General features: G+C 28.8%; 1 protein-coding gene across 4 annotated transcripts in view; it reads right to left on the bottom strand.

Moving 5' to 3' along the window:
* The window catches only part of SPR (G protein-coupled sex peptide receptor), a 1,401,361-nt gene that overhangs the window by 109,723 nt on the left and 1,266,198 nt on the right, over window positions 1-25,440 (bottom strand). For all 4 annotated transcript variants that reach the window (XM_075356175.1, XM_075356174.1, XM_075356177.1 and 1 more), the window contains one exon: window positions 23,637-23,927. In XM_075356175.1, the coding sequence (XP_075212290.1) occupies window positions 23,637-23,927 (291 nt within the window). The remainder of the gene's footprint in view (window positions 1-23,636; window positions 23,928-25,440) is intronic.

Raw genomic sequence — 25,440 nt, 5'->3', positions numbered from 1 at the left:
TGTACGATTTAATGGGTGTTTCCAAGGTAATTTGAAGGTAAATTTTACTTATTTATTAAATGTGATTTTACATTTTTTTAGCAATTTATATTTTATGTCATATACCAAATAGCAATTTCTCTTATTTTTTGTAATAATAATGTAACACTAACATTTATTATTCTGTATATAGTTTCAAATATCGATAAAGATATTATATCTTGCATTAAAACTGTCAGAAATATTTATCATTCTATACTGAAGGAAACACTGAATAACATTTTTTAATTAGTTAACTTAAACAGATTAATAAATAACTAAACTTCTTACAATCACAAAAAAGTAGAAAAAAATACTCATTTGTATAAAAGAGGTAATGAAAAAAGAAATAATTTTTTGTAGTGAATTTATTTGTTAAAAAAATTATAAGTTTTAGCCTACTTTTCTCCTACTTTCTTTACTCTGATCTTCAGGAGTTAACATAAATTTGACCTTCCCATATATCGAAAAGTTTATATATACTAAAACACGACGATTTGATCACGAAATTAATTTAAGTTGGTATAATAAATTCCATCCGGTTGTCCTTTATTTTAAAGGTTCTGGAATAAAGTTTACATACTTTTTTGTAGATTCCAATAGTTTTTTTATAAGTTTATTTGTTTCAAAAGTTGGTTTTCAATATTGTTATTGTAAAGGTAAAAATTTGTGTGACTTATTCGAAGTACTTGCGTAGTAGGCTTAAAAACATGACCAATCGTAATACCTTACCATGAAAATTAATTATTAAAATTTTTTATTGTATAAAGCTGTTCTTTACAAAGGAATACTGATATCAAGTTATGTAGGTAGAGCTTAACACATAATTACATGTATCAGAAGCCGTGGGTGAGAGGTGTAGTCGACATTACATAAGACACAAGTCAGCCCTGCTGATGGCTATGCCGTCCCTCAAAAAAATTCCACGTCAGGCTTCGTAATGAAATGAGTGAAGCTAAATAAATATCACTGGTACATAAATATCGGAATTTAAACTAAAAGCAGTAATCGTAAAAATAGTAATACTGGAAGTTCTAAGTGTTATGAACAAAAAAAAAAAAATGCAGTCAATAAAATCGGGCAAAAACCGAAACCGGTAATTTGTTTATGTAATCTAGTATTTGAAAACTGTTGGATATCTGAATCAATTTTCAGTGAAAATGTAACTGACTCCTTTTCAATATTAATTCTCCATTGAAATTACGCTCTTTGTTCATTACTTAACATTCACTTTTTTTTTTATTTGGTTTAAAGAAAATAAATTACTTTAGGGATGAAATAGAATATATGAAATCGATTACCCCTTGTAAACTATCTCGTTCATCACTACTTCAGGCATGTCTGTAAAAAATTCTATTTATAAGTTCCCGTTTTCCAACGGCTCAGGAAGCACGGAAAAATCACCGCATTTTGATTTATCATCATGTAACAGAAATTTTACATTAAGTATTATGTTTTTTGAACCCTTTGTCAAATTACTCTGGGATTGGTGAAAACGAATTTAGGTACAGTTCTCCAACTGGGTATTCCTCCTACTACAAGATGTCAGCAACAAGGTGGTACTTAATAAAGAATAAATCAACTTTATGCACACCACCGATAGACCACGATTTACTAATTACATACCATATAAAAACGAATAACTAGTGGAAATAATGTGTTTTTGTGGCAAAATTTGTGCATTAATGAAAGTTTTGCGCATTATGTGTGTGTTTATATCCTTTCAGAGAGAGAGAAATGTTTAGAGAGAGAGAGTGAGAGAGAGAGAGAGAGAGAGAGAGAGAGAGAGAGAGTGGGAGAGAGTGAGAGAGAGAGAGAGAGTGGGACAGAGTGTGATGGAGAGGGGTGGGGGTGAGGGGGAGAGAGATTGGAGAGAGAGAGAGAGAGAACGAGAGAGATAGTGAGAGAGGGAGAGGGAGAGAGTGTGTATATGTGTGTGTGTGTGTGTGTGTGTGTGTGTGTGTGTGTGTGTGTGTGTGTGTGTGTGTGTGTGTGAGATTTTGTGTATTATTAAACATAACATTCACTTTATTCAAATTGCTTTTATGTGTGTCACAACCTTACACGTCGAAAATAAAAATAAAACTCTCCATTGTAAAAAGGATTTTTATTTCGGGTAGACTAACAATCGATTTGATTTTTATTTGAATTGAATGGAGTTTGAAAATCTAATAATGAGATGTAAATATATAACGGAATTCGTTAACGTTTATCATGAAAATAAGCTTGCATTCGTGTTTCCAAATAATTTCCTCTATTGATGATCACTTATTGTACATTTCTGTTCCAATCCAATTCAATCTCTAAGTGGATTTTAAATTATACTTATTTTATTCTTTCAATTGAAAGAAAAATATTACCTTTACGCCACATTTATAAAAAATATTAAGCTTTATTTATTTATATATTTTTTTTTAATACGCGGAATAAAAAAATGGTACCTTTTTACACAAACTACAAATCATGTTTTTGACTGAACTGTGTAAACAAGCAGAAAAATGCAATGAAAAAAATTTACTTTTGTTAAATAAATCTTTAAAAAACAACATAGAATACTTACATTTACAAGTTTATGTAATAAAAAAGTGGAAAGCAAATAACTTGTTTTTAAAATGCAATAAGTAACAAATTTTATGAGTTTTCTGATTTAAGAAATGGCGCACCCTTTGATCTGCAATAGAAAAAACGATCAAAAATCTAACATCTTTTTGCTTAAATATCATATTATTTTATATCTGCAATGTCATATTATTCTAGCGGTCTCAGTTTCTGTATTAACCGTGTTTTACATATTAATAACATCCGTATTAACCAAGACTTGTGTAAACATAACTTAAAACCTCGTTGTCTTTAATACTACTGAAACACACTAATTTCTTCTACTGCTCTCAATACACTGATATTAGATAGCTTTTAACATGAAATTTTGATACTGCAATACTTTCCGTTTATAAGCTTCATATACTTCAGTTTACTTACAATAGTAATTTTTACACTCGTATGCGTATTTTCCACAAGGGTTCCAAAGGTAACCTATAGTAATTTATGACATTTTAGACTATTTTCATATTTTTTGAAAAAAAATGATCCAGCTTATTGTAGGTTCTATATTGCAGAATTTGAAAAATAAAATACTTTCAAACCCCTAAATTTCACTTCACATTAAAAAAGGTAAATTTCAAAAGATGATTGTTATTTTTAATTGAAGATAACAAATAATTTGTATTTCTGTAAATTTTTTTAGTTTTTTTGGTGGTATGCCATTTTACTTTGATGAAAAATGAAATAGTCAGTGTTGGCTATTCATATTTTATGTATTATTTTAATCAAATAACATTAAATCAACCATCGGGTTGATCTAATGGTAAATTCGTCATTGTAAAATCACCTGATTTCGAAGTCGAAGTTCTCCCAGGTTTAAAATCAAAGAAAGGTATTTCCTTCTATTCGAATTTGAATACTAAATCGTGGATAGCGGTGTTCTTTAGTGGTTAGTTAATCACACATCTCAGGAATGGTCGGCCTGAGTTTGTTCAAGACTGCACATTTACCGGTACAATTATACTGATAAGTCGCTAATGACTTTAATTATTGATGTGATTATGTATAAAAGTATTTAAAAAAAAAAAAACTAGTTTTAGAAATTTTTTTAAAATGTTGTGTATGATAATAATAATGATAATAATTTATTTTTAAATAATTACCTTTTATTTATGTAATTTTCAGAAAATTTGAGCATATTTATCTAATTTACCAAATTTTTAAATTACACATAAAAGCCTATATTTTTTCAGGTTTTAATAAAATAAATTGAGATTTATACAATAACGCCGAAAATAACACGATTTAAAACTTTTGATAAATTCTAATTTTTCTATCCAGTTTTTTGTAAAGTAATAACTGCTGAAATGAAATGTTTTTTTTTTCTTATAGGTTACTATACTCAATCACTCCAAAATACGAATTAAAAAAATGTTTCTATCTACCTTACAAAGCAACAGCTCATGTTTTCTAATGATTTTATAAGATTTCATTAGGTAGGAATAAAATTAATATAAACTCACATTCAATTCTGAACGTTACTCAACATCAAAATGTAATAATAAATGAGAAAATGATTCCAGGTGAAACAAATGAATTCGAACGTTTTCAAAGTGAGAAATAAACAAATCAAAATCATCGATGAAATGTGATGTATCAGATCAATTTACATACAAAGGACTGCGTTTATGTAATATTCCATTTGAAATAAATACATTCATTAATTAATTTATTTTAAATAAAAACATACGATGTATTTGAACCAATATACTGCAAAAAGAGAATCGTAAAGAGATGGAGAAATTTGATATTCTATCGTGATTTGAAACTATATTCTTTAAAAATGTACTTGTTTTGTTATTATATAACTTTATATTACACCACGTTTAATTTATTTAAATTAAGGTAAATATGAATGGTATGTTACATCAGTATATATTTATTCCGATTATTTAATATTAAACAAGCAAATTTCAAAAGAGCATGCTATTTTAATTTCAATTTATGGAAGAAGTTCATAAAAAGTAAGATAATTTTGTATATTTTTAGTAATTAATCGTAAATATTTTGAAAATTATCATTTCAGTACATACCAGTCGGTATCTAAAAGAAATATAAACAATTACTTTAATAAATAAAACTTATACTTTGAATTTCACTAAACCAATTCTGTCAGTTATTGGATATAATAACAAAAGTAGTTTATTTCGAATAAACTAGGAGCCAATTATCCTAGTTTTATTCGAAAATAAGAATATCATGTTTTCGTTAAATAATAATAATTATAAAATGGATTACTTTAATATAATATTTTAAACAGGTACTTTAAATGTGATTCAATATCAGAATTCGAGAATATACAGTTTTTAACATCAGTAAAACGATTCATTTACCAATAAATTAAACCATTTCATATTAATTAAACGCACATATATATAAATAAATGCATGTAAAAAAAAAAAAAACAATGTACAATAAGTAGAAAACTTGCAATGAACATATGCTGCGATATATTTAAAAATAATTTATTTTAAACACGTTTAATATTCAAAACTCACTTAGATATTATTAATAAAAGAATAAAACTTTTCTGAAAAAGCTCGGAGAAACGATCTATTTCTCTATATAACTCTTCACTGTATTTTCTACGATCATTGCCTTCTTTCTTGCTCTACCGCCATCATCCCAACTTTTGTCATTCAGTTTACAGTGAACATGGGTAGAATAGGCAATCTGATTTGTTAGAAAGAGAATTTAGAGAAAATTCTAATATTTATTATAGAGGAAAATGATTATATGACACGAATTCTGTCTAAAATTTTAAATTTTTAACTAGGAATAAAAAAGGATGTTTTACAACAATAATACAAAAGAATTCTTTTAAAAAGTTAACTAAAAAAACATTTATTTTGATAACTGCAAAAAATAATATTTCTGAATTCAAAAAGTCTTTTTATTCATGAACGTATATACTGTATATATATATATATATAAATATATATATATATATATATATATATATATATATATATATATATATATATATATATATATACTCGTATGTTGTAGATATATACACGAACAACTGTCTCAATAAATGTTTTCATAACTTCCTTTTTCTTAAACACTTATTGCATGCATTTTCAAAATATTTCTTTTTTAAATAACTTTTTTTACTTTTCAAAGAACAATAAATAATTTAAACATTCTAAAAGAACCTAGGGAAAATAGTACTTAGCACCTAAAATTGTATGAAGGGGCTGACTGTGCAGTACTTTTATCGATGACTCAGCAGTTTTAGAATTCCGTCGTGACAGGCAGTTTCATCATCTACCATAGGATCACAATGTAAACATTGATACATGCAATCACCAATAACGATTGAATTTTTAAAGGAGCATTTATCGTTTTGTTTGAGGAGATACGTCGATGCTGCCCCATCTCTAATTTAATCTTGCTGAATATGCAGTTACAGACTGGAACAAACCAATTCTTGTAATATTATAACAAGATTTAAAAACATTTTTTTTCTTTTTGTTATATTATAAAAATATATTTTAACACGAATAAAGTTGAAAGTTGAATACTGTAACAATAGGAGTAAACAAAAAACTGTAGCATGAAAGGCTATAGGACAATAATGAAGCCAAAAAACTACAAATTAGCAAAAAGGCCTAATATGAAAACAGTTTTGATTAAATAAAAGTTTCAAAAGTGTTTTTACATGTAGAAGTGTTCCTCTCTCAATCTTTTTTAATATTAAAATTCTGCAGTTTTAGACCCACACAAATCCAACTAATTTGTCTTTTTAAACGAATGATATAAAATCAAGCAGTAACTCAGGAATAAGTAAACAATTTTTATTACTGGGAATTCTTGTTAGTTGAATATTAAATTCAAAAATTATTTAACAAAGAAACAAGAACTTTTTTATGAGTGCGGGACAAAATAAATTTCCTGACATCATCATACTTGCCTATTTAATTTAGAATATTTCTCGGTTGAAAATATGTAGAAAATCACAAAGGAATCTAGACTGCCAAATACATACTGAAATACGTATATACACAAATATGTATTAAAAACCAAAGGTCTTTCAATACGTTATAGGTCTTACAATAACTTATATCACTTTTAGCAAAAAAAAAAATGAAGCTATAAACATCTACCAACCCTCTTGCACTAATTGATCTCCTAATAATAGAAATTATATATATTTTGGGCCTTTAAGAAACATAATTCATTATTGTTCGTAAAGATTTCTGTAAATAAATGATTTGTTCTTGGGACTAAATTAATTTTCAGCTAATACAGGAATGGCTGTAATGCTAGTATAATCTATAAATACAATAAAATCGATCACTGTTCACTGATACGAAACAATTAAATAGAAAATCATATTTTATATTTGAACAGTTCGAATAATTTCAAATCATATACCTTTTTTCTTTTTCTTTTCTTTCTTATTGTATATACTCGTATATAAAACTATAAGAAACATTCAACTTAATAAATAACAGTACAACCACGTTTATTTTTGTAGAATGCTGCTTTTTATTTACAATATATGGAATATCTACACATGCATACTACGTGATATTTAAGTTAAGTAGTCTCTTGGGTTTAGTTCTTTTCGTAAAATAGGAAGACATGACCGTTTTAAATAAACATCTTAAACACATTTTGACTTGGTGGTTGTCAGTAATTTTTTTTTTTTTTAATAATCAAATAAGTTAAAATATTTAAATTATGCAAGTTATTTATTCTTAAAGATTAACAAATATTTTAAATATTTGTAAGAAAATAAAATTACGGTGTTTGTAAAAGAATGGATATGTGATATCAAAACAACGAAGTAATTAAGAAATTAAATTAAAATAAAAGTTTAACCAGTTTTTTATTTGAAACTCTTTTGATTATAATTTTGGCATATTGTTAAAAATAATTAAATAATAATCTTTGAAAATATTAAGGATTACATGATTAAATATTAAGGATTTAAAATGATAAACATTTAATTTAAAGTGTTATTTGGTTTAAAAACTACGTTTAGATAAAAATAAATTTTACTTTATAAATATACCAATTGTGTTCATTACTGCTTTTCATTTTATCATTCATTGTGATTTTATAATTTCAAACAGACTTATTTTAACTTCTACCGTTAATAAATAAAAAATATATTATTAAGTTTTGATACAGGGATGTCAAGTTAAAGTACAACATTTAGTTTGTTAATTTTTTTAAACGTATGTAATATATATCGAATTTTTATATTTTATTAAAGAAATTATACAGCTAACATTATTATGTGAAACGAATATGACTAGTATTACTTAATAAATTTAACGATAAAAAAGTTAAATCAACTCATTTCAATTACTTTCAGTTATTTTATTTATAAATTTTTTGAATAAGAACTACATTTTATAGGAGAGGAAAGATTTCTAAATGCAAGATATTTATCCGTAAATTTATTTCAGAAAAATTTCACCTCGAGCCAAGTATCTACTACAATACATATTTTTCAACAAATCTATGAAATGGTTCTTTTAATAACACTAATAAACGTTATTGTAGTCCCTATAAGCTCCCAACTCTAGTGAAGATAACTGCAGAAATAATCGATTAATCGTGTAGTAAACAGTGTGTCATTTACACATCTTGATTTAAGATACATCTTGGTTATGACTTTTAAGAAAAAATTAATTATTTTTACCTTTTTTTTTTTTAATAAATATATTGTTGGATAAAACGCAAATTCTCGCTGCCGGTTAAAAGTAAAAATATTTTTACGTTTGGGTGAAACATAAAACATAGTATACAGTATGTCAACGCTACATTACTAATCTTTTGAGATGTTTGTAACCTTCGTTACAACCTTAACGAAAGTATAAATAAAGCACTGATTAAGGTAACGTTAGTATACGTTTTAGTGATTTTGAGTTTCGGATATTGCATTATTTTTAGAGTAAAATAATTCCTTTCTACTTTTCTTTGGACTGCGATAGACCGGCAGATTGTAAGGTGGCCATTAAAACATTTTTCACGTGTTAATGTGATTCTAAACGTGTTTTTCTGAATTGTATTTATAAAATTCGACATTCGGTTTAATCTGTTGAACTGGTGTGACTTATCGAATATTATTAAATTAAAATACAACTTTGGTGTACATGAAGAGTCTTCAAATGTAGTATTGAATATATATAAATTAAAATATATATTTATTTATTGTAAAAGGTTATTATAAACTTAATGTCTTATAAAAAATTCAACGAATAAAGAGAATAAAATAAGTGATTATAAAAATATTTTTTGTGAGTGAAATCATTTCACTGGGCTGATAAAAATTGCCATGACAATGTTTCAGGAGTGAAAAATTTCAGCAGTCATAGACACTATTGAATTGAACCAATTAATGTAACAATTTAGGTGACGTTGTGATAATTTTTACCGTTAATTCTACTCCATACAATAAAAAAAATTACTTAAATATCACGTAATTAATTTTAAAGTAAACGATAATGTTGAATAGATAACTTTGCTATTATTCGAGACGTAATTTAAATTAAAATATATATATATATATATATATTGCTGTTAGAAAATTAGAAATAAAATCTAAAAAATTGGAAATCATTAATTCCAAAAATAATCATGAGTGGTGGTGTAGTGAACTGGTACGCTAAGGCAAATAAAGCGAAATTCAAAGGTTGTATTATCTGTCAAATAAAATATACATCTTCTGTACTCATGAATAGTTACACAGCCTGTTATAGCTAACAAAAAACGCAGAATAAATAAAAATTTGATTAACATAAACAAGATATTACTTAAATGAAACAGAATATCTGAAGAATCCACACATGTAAAAAAAAAATAATAAAAAATAAAATAAATAATCCCAACCGAGAAAACCGAAAATACTTCAAATAAATGAAGTTGAAAAATGTAATTTTGTACAAGACACTAAACATCTTCCTTTTTTTTTACCGTTTCTTGGAAAATAAATTTAGATCGTGGTAGTAGCTGGCGGCTATGCGTTCGTTGTCATATTAGGATGTCCCAAGTGATTCAACCTAGCAAAAATTCTATATATTGATACTGATATATATATATATATATATATATATATTTAATTTTTATTACGTCTATATTATTTATCAGGTGCGTGCGGGCATAACTGCAACACACACATAGAATACTACGATACATTACTGGGGCATATGTTATTATATACGTCACAACAGAGTATTAAATTATTACTTTAAGTTTTAAATTAATTTTTTAAAAGAAGATAATTAACGAGTAATTTTTACAATTTTAAGTAGCTATCTTAAGTAGCTATATGACTGTAATACTTAATGAGAAAATAATTAATATTTTAACTATGAAAAAATTTATCCTGTTTTAAAATAAACTAAAATCAAATAACGATAGTTAATTATAACAAAATCTTTAGTCCTTTTTAAAATAAATTAATTTGTAATCATAAATACAATATTGTAAGGAAAAATCGCCAGTAAAAAGAATAGTAATCATATAACTACAAAGTTTTGTGAAATACACGTATCCAGCAAGAAAGCATATGAAACATAAAATAGTGCCGTGTTTAATAAACTGTAAATATCGTTTCGGATAAAAAAAAATCCTAATGAAAATAGTTTCATTGTAATCGTCCATATTACTGAACATATGAAATACGGTTAAACTATTTAGGCTTGTATTTAAGTCCAATGCATATATATTCAGTAAAACGGCTACTGACAATGCTTAACGATAAAGTATTTTTTAAAAGCTCTGCTAAGTAAAACGATGGAATGAAGCAGTAATTCTCATTTCACTTGTGTTGGAGGGTTTCCTCTACGATTACAAAGTCATCAATGGTAGTATAGTGAACTAACTGGTGCGCTAATGCAAATAGAGCAAAATTCAAAATCTGCATTATCTACAAAATAAAATGTACATCTTCTGTACTCATGAATAATCACAGCCTGTTAGGGCTTACAACAAACACACAATAAAATAACAATTTGATTAACATAAACAAGAATTTTACACAAGGATTTTACATGAATAAACGATGTATAATTAATAAAATATATTCTGAAATCATTTTCTAAGCCACTTTTCTAAGCAACATTCAAGATGTATAAGATACACCAGAAATGTAACAATTAAGTTTGTATACAACTTACAGTTTTGTAGAATTGTTTGTTAGCAATTTTACTATTTGCCATCTAGAAACTAGAAATACATAAGTTTAGATACAGATTCAAGAAAGATATGATGAAAAGTATTTAATACAAGGAGTATTTTATCTTCTAATTTCATGATTTCTATTAGGAAAGTAGTATCATTTAAAATTACTAAAGATTATAAACAAATAATTTAAAGCTACAGGAGTTTTATAGAGCAATCAACTGACTTCAATGGAAGTTGAAGGTAGAAATGTTTTAGTGGAAAGTCGAAGAAAACCATAGTCAACAATGCTACAGTGATCCCCACTAAAGAAAGTGCTGCTAACTAGTTTAAAAAGAACTTTAGGAAGAACAACATCTTTTAATTTCAAAGTAATTCATTTATAATTTATTTACCTACCCTACTACTACTACTACTACCCTACCCTAACCCTACTACTGCTTGGAGAAATAAGGATTTTGTTGAGTAAATCTACAAAAATTTTAAAATGATGTCTACAGTTCTGAAGTTGTCATATAACTAAATACAAAAGGGTAATATTAACAAAGGTTCTAATTAAATTGCAAATTTATGATAAGTAATTGTAAAGTGGTGGTAGTATTGTAAATCATTTATGAGTTCATTTTTCATAAAATTTAATTAACTATTTATCTTATTTAAAGAAAATTTTTACTTTTAAATTTTCTTATTATTATATTTTTAACAGAACTTTGGTATAATTTAATTTTAATCTCAAAATACACACAAATATTTGCTATTGGGCTACTTGATGCTTGTTATTGTATACTGAGATGTGATAGAGATAGTGGAATTTATAGACATGGGTTCATTCTAGACATGACTAATTCTGTGGGACTGATGCATTCTATTTTGTAAAGCTAAACACCACCAATGACATCATTTATTTGGTTGTTTTTTCAATTTTCTTTTGGATTCTAATCTCCAGACAACATTGATTTTTTTATACTTACTGATCTCACTAAATTCATACTATATATATATATATATATATATATATACAGGTTCTTTGGTGGTTGGGCTTCAATTAACCACACATCTCAGGAATGGTCGACCTGAGAATGTAAAAGACTACACTTCATTCATATATATTCTCATTCATCCTCTGAAGTAATACCTTATGGTGGTTCCAAAAGCTAATCAGAATCAAAAGAAAAAAATATACGAGTATATATAGTAGAATATACATTCTACTGTTTTATTTATTGGGCGTAATTTCAATCTTAAAGATGTAAATGGGTTAAATTAAAATTTCATTTAATGTTTCTAATAAGAATAATAAACTTAATTTTATGAATGTTTACATAAAGATTCCATTAAGTATTACCCATTGTTTTCAGAGGACGTGTATCATTCAGTTTTTTTCTATAAACTTGAATATAGTTTAATTTCTGTATCAATTACTGTTCATAAACCAAGTATTATGTATTATTAAATACATAATGCTTGTATGTGTTTATTGTTTACTATTTACTAAATAGTGCCATTTTCTTGTACATTCCCTTGCACAATAACATTATTAAATCAGTAAAGCCAGTTTGTTTCACGAAAATAATATTCCAAAGATTAAATAAAAAAAGAAATGTGATTGTAAACAGGTATAATGTACATGTTATCTTAATAATTTTAACTAATAGAAAACGTTAACTAAAGCATAAATTTCCCTCGCTCATAAGATAAATTTCAGCGTGATATCCTGTGAACTAAATCTCCTATCTCACCAGCTTTCCTCTTGGGATCGGACCGCCAATTAAGCGTGATATCAGTGTGATATCGATTTAAATGCAAAACACTTATGGAATTACATATATGTCAAAGATCACATTGAATCGAATGGTTGAAGTAAATTTGCAGGAGGGAAGGTATTTGAGCCATTTAGTGATACAATCTTTTCTTCTTTTCAGAACAGCAGTAAATTTTTTAATTAGGTATGTAATGACACACATGTGTCTTACTTTATACAGAAAATTAATATTAAGTTTCTAGTTACTGATTAAATAATGGTAGCAGTTAATAGGCTCAAAGCTGTTCGTTATAATGGTTTTGATAGTGTATTTGCCAACACATTAAAGGGGTATTAAGATATCCAGGTTTGGCCATTACAGTTTATTTTTAATTTGTATATAAAGACGGCTAACTTTCTTATAAAATGGAATGTTACAAGACTTATTGTTCAAGTCTGGTAATATTCCATCAGTTTCTAATTTAAATCCTACTAACAAATTTTTTGATATATTATTAGTTTAAACATGAGTAATCTCTTTCACCGTTTCAACGTAGATTCAACGTTGATTCACCAGCAATTCTAATTTATTAACTCTTACTAAGTTTATATTATATAAGTACATTGTCAAGAGTCGTGATCATATTTATGTTTAGAAAAAAATCTGATTGTGTGAAGTTTTGTTACGAAGGTTAGCTATGTAGATTTACTAAATAAAATAAGTTTGCTCATTAAGTCCTAACTGACTGAACATTTTATGTAAATTCAATAAGAGCTTGTGATTTTTACTAACTGTTCAAGCTTACCCCAAAGGTTAAAGAGATTGCTTGGATAGTTCGTCTTTATGCTGAATTTTTTTTTTACCATTTTTTGTATTTTAAATAACTAAAATACAAAATCTTGAACACTTTTGTTCCTACTACTGATCAATGATCTCTCTGTATGGAATAAGTATTTTAAAAGTTTACTATTTGCAGGTGATCTGAAACTATGGTTCAATTCACTGCTATAAGGATTCTGATTTCTTGCAAAAAAAAACCTAAATTGAAAACCTGATGAGTGTTATCAAAACATGGTAAATTAAATATTTAAAAACAAATTCAAAGTGTTTATTGTTCAGAAAAATTTCAACTATTTTCTGTGAGAAAAAAATAAGTGAGAAAACAATGGATAATGTGACTGATACCAAATAACTTGATTTTATGTTGTAGTCATGTTAAAAATAAAAAAAAACCAGTTGTTATGCCATCAGCAGTGCTAATAAGACATCTAATTTCTTTTTTCGTAACTGTAAGCTGTTTAATTAATTTGAGGCTTTTTGAAAGAAATCTTAAGAAGACATGACAATTTTTTTAATCTTTACATTAATGTCCACTTAGTAGATGTTCTTTCATAATAAATTCTTATTCCAGAATCGATCAATCAGTTAAATTTCTATTTGCCCTTTGGTGATTGAAAACAAATATATAATGTCACATTCTGTTTGTCAGAACAACTTATTATTATAATCTATAATTTCTTAAAACAATAAGAAAAAACATTAACATTTAATAGTTCAATACAGTTACTGATCTTTTTTCTGAAAAATCCATTTAATTTAACATTTTCTGGAAAATACCAGTATCACTTATAGAATTTTCTTTTTAAGAAAAAACTATAATATTTAATATTATTAAATAATATAATATTTAATATTATTAAATAATATAATATTTAATATAATTTAATATTTGATTACTTATGATTACAACTTTCAATTTTTCTTTTCTTCTTTCGTAAATAAAAAAGTTAGTAATTTTTTCATCTAATTTTTGTTTTTATTTTTTGTTATTTATAACTGCTTTTTCTTATTAAAAAAAAAAATAAAAGAAAATAAATTTATTCCAGATTTCTGTAGGTCACAAAGTAGTTTCAATGTAGTCATATTGTTCTTATGTTAATTTTTGTTCCCCCCTATAAAGAAAAATAAGAAAAACAACTTAATTAAATACTTACTTTAGTTTTAAGTTAGGAATGCTGTTCTTTGTTATGTTTTTATCATTTTTTCTCTTGTCTTCACTCATTTCACTAGTTTGATGCAGCTCTCCAAGATTCCCTATCTAGTGCCAGTTGTTTCATTTCGGTATACGCCTTAAATCCTACATCCCTAAAAATTTGTTTTACATATTCCAAACATTGCCTGCCTGCACAATTTTTCCCTTCCACCTGTCCCTCCAATACTAAAGTGACTATTCCAGGATGACTTAATATGTGGCCTATAAGTCTGTCTCTTCTTTTAACTATATTTTTCCAAATGCTTCTTTCTTCATCGATTTGCCGCAACACCTCTTCATTTGTCACTTTATTCACATAACTGATTTTTAACATTCTCCTATAGGAGAATGTTAAAAATCAGTTATGTGAACTGACTGAAACTTTTGAAATGAAACTTTTGAAATCAAACTTTTGAAATGTGTTGCTATAGCAACACATTTCAAAAGTTTCTAATCTTTTCTTCTCAGGTACTCTGATTGTACACGTTTCACTTCCATATAAAGCTACACTCCAAACATATGCTTTCAAAAATGTTTACCTGACGATTAAGTTAATTTTTGATGTAAAAGAAAAATACATTTCTGAATGAAGGCTCATTTAACCTGTGCTATTCGGCATTTTATATCACTCCTGCTTCTTCCATCTTTAGTAATACTACTTCCCAAATAACAAAAATTCTTCTACCTCCGTAAACTTTTCTCTTCCTATTTTTATATATAGTGGTTCATCTACATTGTTTCTAATATATTTCATTACTTTCGTTTTTTTCTTGTTTTTTTCATGCGGTTGTTCTTGCGTAAGACTTCATCCATGTCATTCATTGTTTCTTCTAAATGTTATTACTCTAAGCTAGAATTACTATATCATCAGCAAATCATAGCATCTTTTTCTTTTCTATTTTTTTGTTACTCCAAATCTAAATTGTTCTTTAACATCATTAACTGCTAGTTCTATATAAAGATTAAAAAGTAACAGGGATAGGGAACATCCTTATCGGACTCCGTTTTTTATTTCAGCTTCTTTCTTACGTTTTTTAATTATTACTGTTGCTGTTTGGTTCCTGTAAATGTTAGCAATTGTTCTTCTATTTCTGTACTTGAACCCTAATTTTTTTTAAATGCTGAACATTTTATTTCCAGTCTACGTCATCAATGCCTTTTCTAGGTCTATTTTTTCATATTGTTAATTAAAATATTTTTTTGTATTGTACATCTATAATAACTCATATGAACTTAATTTCGCTCTTTAAAGGCTGTTTAAAATTAATGTTAATTTTTTCTTTTCTTAATTTAGCACCGATTTAAACATTTTAAATTTTAGAAAGAATTGAGGAAATATTATTTTTAATTTTCAGTTAAATATTATTTTAGGTTTATGTTATCACACACTTAGAATGAATTCTGTTTATTTTCAGTTCAATTTGTTGGTAGTTTAAACATTTGTTTTCAACTAGTTAAAAGGGAAATGTATTTGATACATATAATAATAATAACAGTAATCATGGCATGATTCAAAACCAGTATGTGCTTTCATATTTTGAGTGTTCGTAATTTAAGATAAAATATATTTAACATTACACATGGTATGGAAAGTGATAATAAATTTTATGAAATATCACTGACATATTACAATTATGCATGTAATGTAACCAACAAAAACTCGAGAAAATGTAGCCGCAATACGGAATAAAACTGCATAATCAGTATTTTAATGGAATGTTGGAAACGTTATTAATTTGTGAAAACAAGGTATAATATTATTTATACTTTAAAAGCATGAATTCATGTAAAAAAATGTAGTAAAATGCAAAAAAAAAAATGTAAAACGTAAAAATGTAGTAAAATTAATGAAATTCTATCAATAAAATAGAATATGTTTACATTAGTACTATAATGTGTAATAGATCCAAGTGGCTAGATATACACAACCAAGAGAACTGGTTCTGTTAGAAGAAAAGAAGTTTATTTTCAATAGAAAATTTTAACACGAGATTTAATGAAAATTATTATTTCAGAATCTTTAGTGATTAGAAACTAATAACCCATTTCTTATGTCTCAATTAACTTATTCTAAAAATAATAACAGTAATAGATAAAAAAAAAACTTTTTAATGTTTCTCTAAGTGGGATACCATTTCTTGAATTACTTTTTTGTGTACACTACAGATATGTAAATACAATTTTACCCTTAGTTTTAAATAATTACTCTTCATAAAACATTAAAGGAAAATAAAGTTAAAATCTGTAAAATTTATAATTTTGCATGGCCATAACTGTATTAGAATGATTTTGCTGATGCTTTCTTTTATAAACAGCCTCTGGCACATCCTGAATTATTGTCCAACCAAAATCGGCTAGCATGTTAGTATTCCATTTCCTTTTATAGTGGCTTTCCATCACCGAAATGTCTTGGTGGAAGTGCTCACCATGTTCGTCACTTACATCACCGAGGTTGGACAGGTGGCTCAGGAACCGGAATAATTTCACTGTGAGGTACAGACCTGATTGCAGATTGCAATGAAAGATATTTTATAGTATGTTTAGAGTTTTTAGAAATTCCAGACACACTTGTTAAACAAAAGTAACAATTGGTTACATGATCCTTTAGTTCACGCCAAACCATACCATACGTATACCACATGGCAAAGCTTTCCGTGTACCTTTCAGCCATCCTCTTAAATATATAGAACAATTTGTGCATACTATATGAGAAGCCCACGTCTTATCCTGATCACCAATTTTATACTGAGAGTACAAATGATATGCTTTTTTAATTAAAGGTGTAATGTTTATCTATTTGATTTTACGGTAAACTCACTACTTACATAACAAAAGACATCCACACCATTTACACAATTTCAAGGCGTTATGATAGTGCACCGTTTACAAATTTAAGACAGCAATAAGACTGAACAAAATTAATTCATTCTTACATTCAGTACTTAATACAAACACAGCTGTGCTTTCAGCTACGTTTTGACCTGTACATACATGACTAATCTTGTCCATGAAGACTAACTCTTCAGTATTAGATATGATGACATAATATGTGACTATGATATGATTTAATTCTTTGTCTAGTATTGTTTGTTTATAGCTTAAAAATTATGTTAACAAAGTTAAACAATAAAAAATGAGCTAACTAATTACAATATAGGATATTAAAATTCTAACAATACATTGAAAAATGAAAAAAACCCTTTAATAAAATTAAAAAATTTTTCGTAATTGGTGAGTGATAAAAACATTCTGAGTTCATATTCGTTTTTAGTATCGAAAAACAGATTAAAATCATGCATCGCACGTTAGGAAACAAAAATTATGTTTATCATTGTAATTAATTGTGAAAGAGTAGATGTACTTGCATTATAAAGAACAGTTTAAAAAATTACTTATTGCATTTATAACATATAGTGACATTCAGCTACCATGATCGCATTCGGTAAAATACTTAGTATTCACCTTAACAAGCGACTCACATTTGAAATAAAGGGAAACAAGTGAATGCTAAATTTCTTCAATTGTATTCGATTCTCAACAGAAACTTAAAATTTTATGTGAGCAACTAATTAATAATAATTTATGAACCCATCCTTAAACCAATCTGAACCTATTGCACCCAGTTATGGGGAACTTCAGCAAAATCCATTGTAAGTATACTACAACGTTTTTAATTCAAAGTTTTAATTACCATCACAGATTCACCTTGGTCCATAACAGATAATACTGTTATACATCAAAATTTTAACATAATTGCATTTGATGAAGGGAACTCAAGATTTGCTTCAACGAAGCTTCAAGAATTATCCAAATGTTCTAACAATTAACCTTTTGAACAATTTTGATGTTTACTGCATTTACATTCTACTGATCTTTTTTAAAATTCAAGACTATTAACAACTAAATGCATATATAGGTTAATTGTTGTTGGATTTTTCTCCTTCAAGACATTTTCCATCATTCACCTCATCCATTTTTATAATTATATATATCGGAACAATTTGTTTTGTTTTTCAACGAGTATTCCAGCTACAGCCTAGGTGTCTGTGTACAGACAAATGTAATTACCACTATCGTCTTGCCATGCTGATGTAGCTGGATTGATGTAGTGCAATGTAAATATAAATGTACTGGTAGACATGTAGTCTGGAACAGACTCAGGTCGACCAGTCCTGAGACTTGTGGTTAATTGAAACCCAACCACCAAAGAATACCAATATCCACAGTATAGCATTCAAATTCATATAAAAGCAATTGGCTTTACAAGAACTCAAACCTTAGAATTCTCAACTTTAATAATCTTCTGATCTTTCGATGAGTTTAACTAGACTAGACTAATCTGGCAGCAGTTAGTCTATCAGAATAAATTATAGATATTTATTTTTGTTAAATATAAGAAAAAAAATTATAGAACTTAATTTTCATTGTTTAAATCAACTATTGAATTATTTATTTTCATAAAATTATGGATATTTTAAATAAATTCCAATAATTTCGCTCAATAATAATTTTACAATAAGTAAATAACGCTGAAAATTAAAAAAAAAATCATTATTAAAAGGCCTTAAAAATTTAGTATTTTGATCAAAATTTTCTATTTTACATTAGATATAAGTTATTTTGATCAATTAGAAGTTATCAAATGAAAATGAATACTATTCATTGATTACTAAAATTTAAATTCGATAAAAAATAACGTAGTTTTTAAAATAAAATTATGTCTCTAAAAACGTTTTAAAAAATTTATAAATTTAATCTTATAAATTAAAAAATTGCATTTATATATATCCCCTAAAGTTATTTTAACAAATATGAAGTAAGAGGCCAAACGAAAAATGATTAATTTTTAGTGACTAAAGGAGATTAGATAAGATTTAAGATCTGTTTAAAATTTAAAAATGTTTTATTTAAAGGCGCAAAAAATAATTGAATGTTAAACTATTAATTCAGGGAGTTAGGAAAAATTAATTATTATATCATAACCAAAATTATAATTTTATTAATTATTACAATGTAAATTTCAAAATATTTTTTAAAATTTATATTTGTGGATTTATTTTTCACTCAAAATTTATAAAAGAATAAGCTTAATATTATTAGAAAATTTTATATCTGTTTTTTCAATGGCGATATTTAGAATAGTCTTACTGTTAGAATAGGGAGTATATTTGATATATCTTCAAAGGAAGAAGGCTATAGTCTACTCAAAAAAGAGAAGACATTATCCACTTAAGGATCAGCTAAACTTTAACTCGTATGCTTTTCTTTATCCTACAATGAAGGAGTAGAAAGAAAAACCATTTATCACAAGAAGAATAAGTTATTTCCTTCTATCCATAACATTTTATTCATAAATCTGAAATTAAACAAATTAAAAGAAACTCTTACTTCAAATTTTATCTTCTCTTAAAAACACAAAAGAAAAATTATATGTTTTTATGTTCTATATGAAATGATACCTAAACATGTAGTATTCTTTGTACTTTCAATTTTTTTCTTACATCAGTATGATTTAGGAAAAAATTAAGTGAAATAAAACTTATTAAGGTCAAACCAAAAAGTTCAAATTAAATAACATTTAGTGAAAAATTACTAATTCTGTAAACTATTATTCAAAATCTTTAAAGTTTACAGGCGTTTGACTTTCTTCTTTTTTTTTTCTTCTTTAACTCAAGATAATATATACATATTTTTCAGAAAAGATAGTTCAGATGTTTTTTAGAAATGAAGGTTCAGGTTTTGATAAAATATTTTTTAATTATTTTATTTAATAGAAAAAAATCCTCACTATATAATTTTATAGAATTACGATTAGATATGTTCATATTGCAATGTGGAATAAACACAAACTTACTGTAGGAAGCTAGTGTGATCTAAAGTTTTTGTGAATATTTGGTACACTTAAAATGTTTAACGCTAGAATGTTGGGAAGCTCCACATTTAAAAGAGAAACAAATTATTGTAAAATTGTCTGATTACTCTACTCTTCTTTACTCCGCTCAGTAAATTTAAGTAGCAGCTTAGGTAATATTTCAAAAAATTATTCCAAATATGTGATTTAATTTTAAGCTACTTATTTTGTTTAAATAAAATTTTAATCTTGTAGACATTATGCAGTGAATCAGATACATATACGCTGCATCAACCAAGTACCTTTTTTAAATAATTATACGTTTTAACTAATTTAATAATTTAGTTTTTAATAATTAATATGAACTTTAACAACCCCTATTTCTTATTTTGTAGTTAATATATTTGTGATGCTGCTCTGATCTAGGTTTTCATTGATCCATCCAGTTACATGCTGAGTCAGTCCTTTGTATCCGTGAAGAAGCATAGCCGAATATTTCTATCTTCAGTGTAATTTGTTATTGTGTATAGATAAGAATAAAATAGTTATTTATCTTCCAAGTAATGAAGGAAAATTGGTTCATTATTGACAAAAGTTTATGAAGTATCATAAACTGGTACAATTGGTAACACATTAAATATATATTGTAATAGTAATAAGTTAATAATACATTTAGATAAATTTTCATTAATAAAGAATTGCATTTTGTTTCATCTAATAAAAATATAGGCAGATTAAGGAGATTATAAAAGAAAGAAATATACTATTTTAAAGAAGGTGAATTTATTTTGTAGAAAATATTTGTAGTTAAGTAACGGATGTTGTCTGTAATAGTCGCCATTTTTTTCACTCCGACTTTCAGTACTCTTTTCAAGTTTTATGCGTTTCTAGTTTCTGTTTTTCCATGTAAGTTACTAGTTTATTGTTTTGTTGTTTTGAAGTTTTTTATATTTATTTAGTTTTCGTCTTTACGGTTCTAGTTGGCGGCCATCTTGCCCTAGCCCAGCAGTTTGTTTTTTTTTTATATTTTCTGCAGTTTGTTTATATTATCAGTTTGTTTTTTAAACTTATCGGTAGTGTCTATGCTCGCTGAGGGGCGGTTGGTAATCGGCGACATTGGCCTGGCCGCGGCAGAGAGTGTGCCTCCCACGGCGATCAGCCTTCCAGTAAAAAAGAGGAGAGGAGCCCAGCGTGTTTCGAGGCCGAAGGTAGCTTGGTGGTCATGAATAGTTGTGACAAACTACTTGAGGTTTGGTTTGCTGACATTTCTCCCGCCACCACCCCATTCGGTCGACCTAAAACGTACCACCAAATATCTGTGACAGAAACGGCTACTGAGCCTTATATAGTTTGGCGACCAGTATCCTAAATAGCTCTTAGAGCTTACCTAACAGTGTGAGCGCACTAAGCGGGGTGCCATACACCACCGCATTACGTGTCCCAACGCACAATTCTTATATATTTGCTAAAATGGGTAGGCGCACCCTGTCAACTATTAAAAATACATATTATATCCATAAACTAAAATTCACTTCGTCGAGACAGCAATTCGCTGCCACGCCTGGGTCGTTGAATGCCAGCAAGTACATGTCCACCATATTAAAGCGCTTGCAGCCTCAATTGGCTGGTGGCCAGCCATTGGCTGGTGGTCTTTAGGTTAGCTTCCCTAACTACTTGAGGGTATTGACAACCTGATATTGCTCAACGAGGGTGACATTATGACTCAGAACAAGGTGAGGAGCCTGGCCAAGACACTTTGGGACCGGCCCGAAAGGGGGTCGGTGTAATCCATAGGCTGACAGATGTGGGCACCGACACAGTGGAGAAAAGTAAACAGACGATGGTGATGAAGCAGGAAGAGGTTCATAGGGTTTTGTGTTCTTTGGGACATTGAAGATTTGTAGGAAGTTAGCTCTGGAGAAAGAGCTCTTTAGGAATATGGTAGTCTCAAGAGGTTTCCCAGAAGTGTTGTGGTGAAGACTCCCGGGTGTTTCTTATCTCCAGCGGTAACTGGAAGAAATCCTCTATGTTGATGCTATTAGAGACATCGGGAATTGGGAGACCCTTAGACGCTAAAGGTATTAGTAGACGCTGGGACTGTATTAGGGACTCTCGGAATACCGAGGTCTTCTATCCCGAGGACGAGATGCTGACAGGTTCTCTGTCTTTGTAGTAATAGCGGAAGAAGACAGTGTGGGTTGGTCCCAGCATGTGATTCGGCCACTTTCTCGTGTCCGGAGTACTGATAAAGGTCATTCTTTGTCATTCTTTGCCCCTAATGATGGTGTTAAGGAATCCAGGTTGTTAACGTTATCAGTGCGAGCAGGGTACGAACCAAGAAACTGTGCATTAAGGACATTGATGCACCTTCTGCAGAGGAGTAGATAATGATGGCTGTGGGTTTGGTAACGGGCCTGGAAGCGGATCAGTTCCAGGGCCTGACCCTAAGGCCGTCGGACGGAAGTACTAGGACTACTACCTTATTGGTGCCGTCCAGGGTAGCAGATAAATTGTGTCAGAGTGGTAGGGTAAGGAGGATCTTTATGTAGAGATTTGGTAGGCGTCTGCCAGTACTGTTGGAGGAAAGAGATGGTGAAACTCTTCCCCTGTGCTGAGCAGGAGGTTGCGGGACCCACAGTCTATGAAAAGCGACGTTTCAAGTTGAAAGAAGTCATCTCGGTGATTAATAGGCTTGGGAATAAAAAAAGTCCGGGACCCGATTGGGTTCCGGCCAAAGTGCTCAAGGGGCTGGTTAGTCAGGTCCCATGGGACCTTGTTCATATGGTGAACCGGAAACTAGAAGGCCGATCGTTCCGACATACTGAAAGGAAGCATGCTCCCTAAGAATAGTCAGTCTTCCTCTCTAAGAACAGTAAGGAGGACTCGGCTGAAGCGTTCCGTCCCCTTTGTTTGCTGAACTATATGGCTAAGGCGGTTGAGAGGATGCTGGCGGTCTGTATTATAGTGGAGTTAAAGATTAGAGCTGGCATTCACGCGAATCAGTACGGATTTGTTAAGGGTAGGTCAACCATTTACATTTGTTGCCAGTCCGGCCCCGGTAAGAAAGGTGCTGAGGTAGGAGGTTTAGTCGGTGGGGAGCAGGTGTACATACGCACTTAAACAAGTTCTTGCGGAAACGTTTGCGAGTCCGACACTCCGCCCGTAAATGGGGTTCGTCCGACTCACAAAAAAACATCCAAATAATAGAAAATAATAAAATAAAATCATACACAAAAGCAATTTTACTTACGGTTACGACGGCCAATGGTATTTCGGTGGCCAGGAAGACAGTGACAACAACGATGAGCATAAGCGTAGTGCAATTTGAATCACGTAATCGTTTGCATTCACTCTTACGATTTTCCTTGAAAAGTTTGTCTCTTTTTTGTTGGGCTTCACGAAGGGCCCGAAAAAGTAATACGTTCAAAGCCACTAGACATATGCATGGAAGGGCGTGCACAAAAATCACACGGAAACAGAAGTAGATGATGTAATAAATATTTGGAGTTATCCAGTGTTCTACCCAATCAGCGTTTTTTACCTGAAACACAAAAGAATAGTACAATTTTTAAAATGAAAAAATCTACATAAGCAAAAAAAAGATAGATTTTATATTATATTTTTTATTCCAAATTATATTTATAAGACCAAATTCCTATCCAATCCGCTTGCTTTTAGTGATAAAGGACCTGTCATTAAGGTAGTTATATATTTAGGCTATGCAGGCGTGTTGATCATGTTTCAGCTAACCTCCGTTTAATGGATATTATTTCGATATCCTTTAGCGCTGTTTGCTATATGTTTGTTTATATGTTTGTTTTTTGTGATTTTTGCAGTCCGTTTTATATAGGGATGTGAGGATGAAAATAAAATAAGTCACTTTGTACAACTGTTTTAATCTAAGACACACTTGGACTTGATATTCAGGAATACATATGTTCCGATGGAGAATTACTTTTGCATCTTATTATATGACATCAAGATGGCATTTTCCATTCAATTGTCGAGAGTTAAAATGAGTAAGTTCAAAGAAATTTACTTTACGAGCAATTGTTGTTTTTGATGAATACGATTTCAATAGTAAAAATATAAAATTTTTGGGACAACTTTGTCGGTCAAAACATAAAAACATTCTGCGACTTCCGATGGCTGCTGTGAAGAAAAAATGTATGATACATGAAGAAAACCTCCAATCGTTCAACAAAAGCAGATTCATCTCTAGTGGCCTGAATTAGAAGCTGAACTGATGTTTATTTTTTGTTACTGAAACGAAACGGCACTAAACGAATTGAGTAAAATTACTGCAGTAGGTATTGAGAATGAAGTTGAGTCCTATTTATTTTAATAGCTCGCACTCATTGAGATCAAAACATGTTTTTTCATAAAACTAGAGAAAGGAAGTTGAGATCAAAATACATGCATCTGCAAGGCTCGGTTAGTATAAAATAAGTAAAGAGCATCTGTAATTTTTAAATCATATTACTAGACGCATTACCAAACGCCTTTCAGTAAAGTGAAAACAAAAACTTTGAAAATATTAGAAAAACAGGAAAATTTGATACTTTAATTGGAAGCTTTCAAAAAAGAGCATTGTTTTCTAAAAGTAATGCTATAAAAGGGAGTTTCTTCCGGCTATCTATGCTTTATTAATGATGTATCCCCTGTCAATCATCGATATTTGTGTATAATAGAACATACAAGCAATAATAAACTGGAAGGATACGAGACAGTTAATGCCGTTCGACAGCATCTGCATCACGTTTATTAAGTTAAAAAATGCCTAGACAATAACTTAAATCTCGAACCACGGAGTAATAACGGAGAATGAGAAATAACATTTTGCAAACCGAAAATGATTACAATACCACTTACACATTAAATAGTTCAAAATGTGATTTTCTGTAGGTGTATAGGAGCAAACTGCGGCTGCAGAAAAATTAAACTAAATGGTTCTACGGTTTATGGGAATTTCCACGGTCAATTTTGTCTCAGCGCCAAATGAAATATCGATTGCTGCGAAGCAGCAATAAACCAAAGAAATCTAAAAGGTAAGT

This window comes from Lycorma delicatula, chromosome 2, assembly GCF_047948215.1.
Source record: "Lycorma delicatula isolate Av1 chromosome 2, ASM4794821v1, whole genome shotgun sequence".
NCBI classification, from domain to species: Eukaryota; Metazoa; Arthropoda; class Insecta; order Hemiptera; family Fulgoridae; genus Lycorma; species Lycorma delicatula.
Note: the sequence above shows the minus strand (reverse complement) of the source record. Positions and strands in the feature narration are given on the sequence as shown.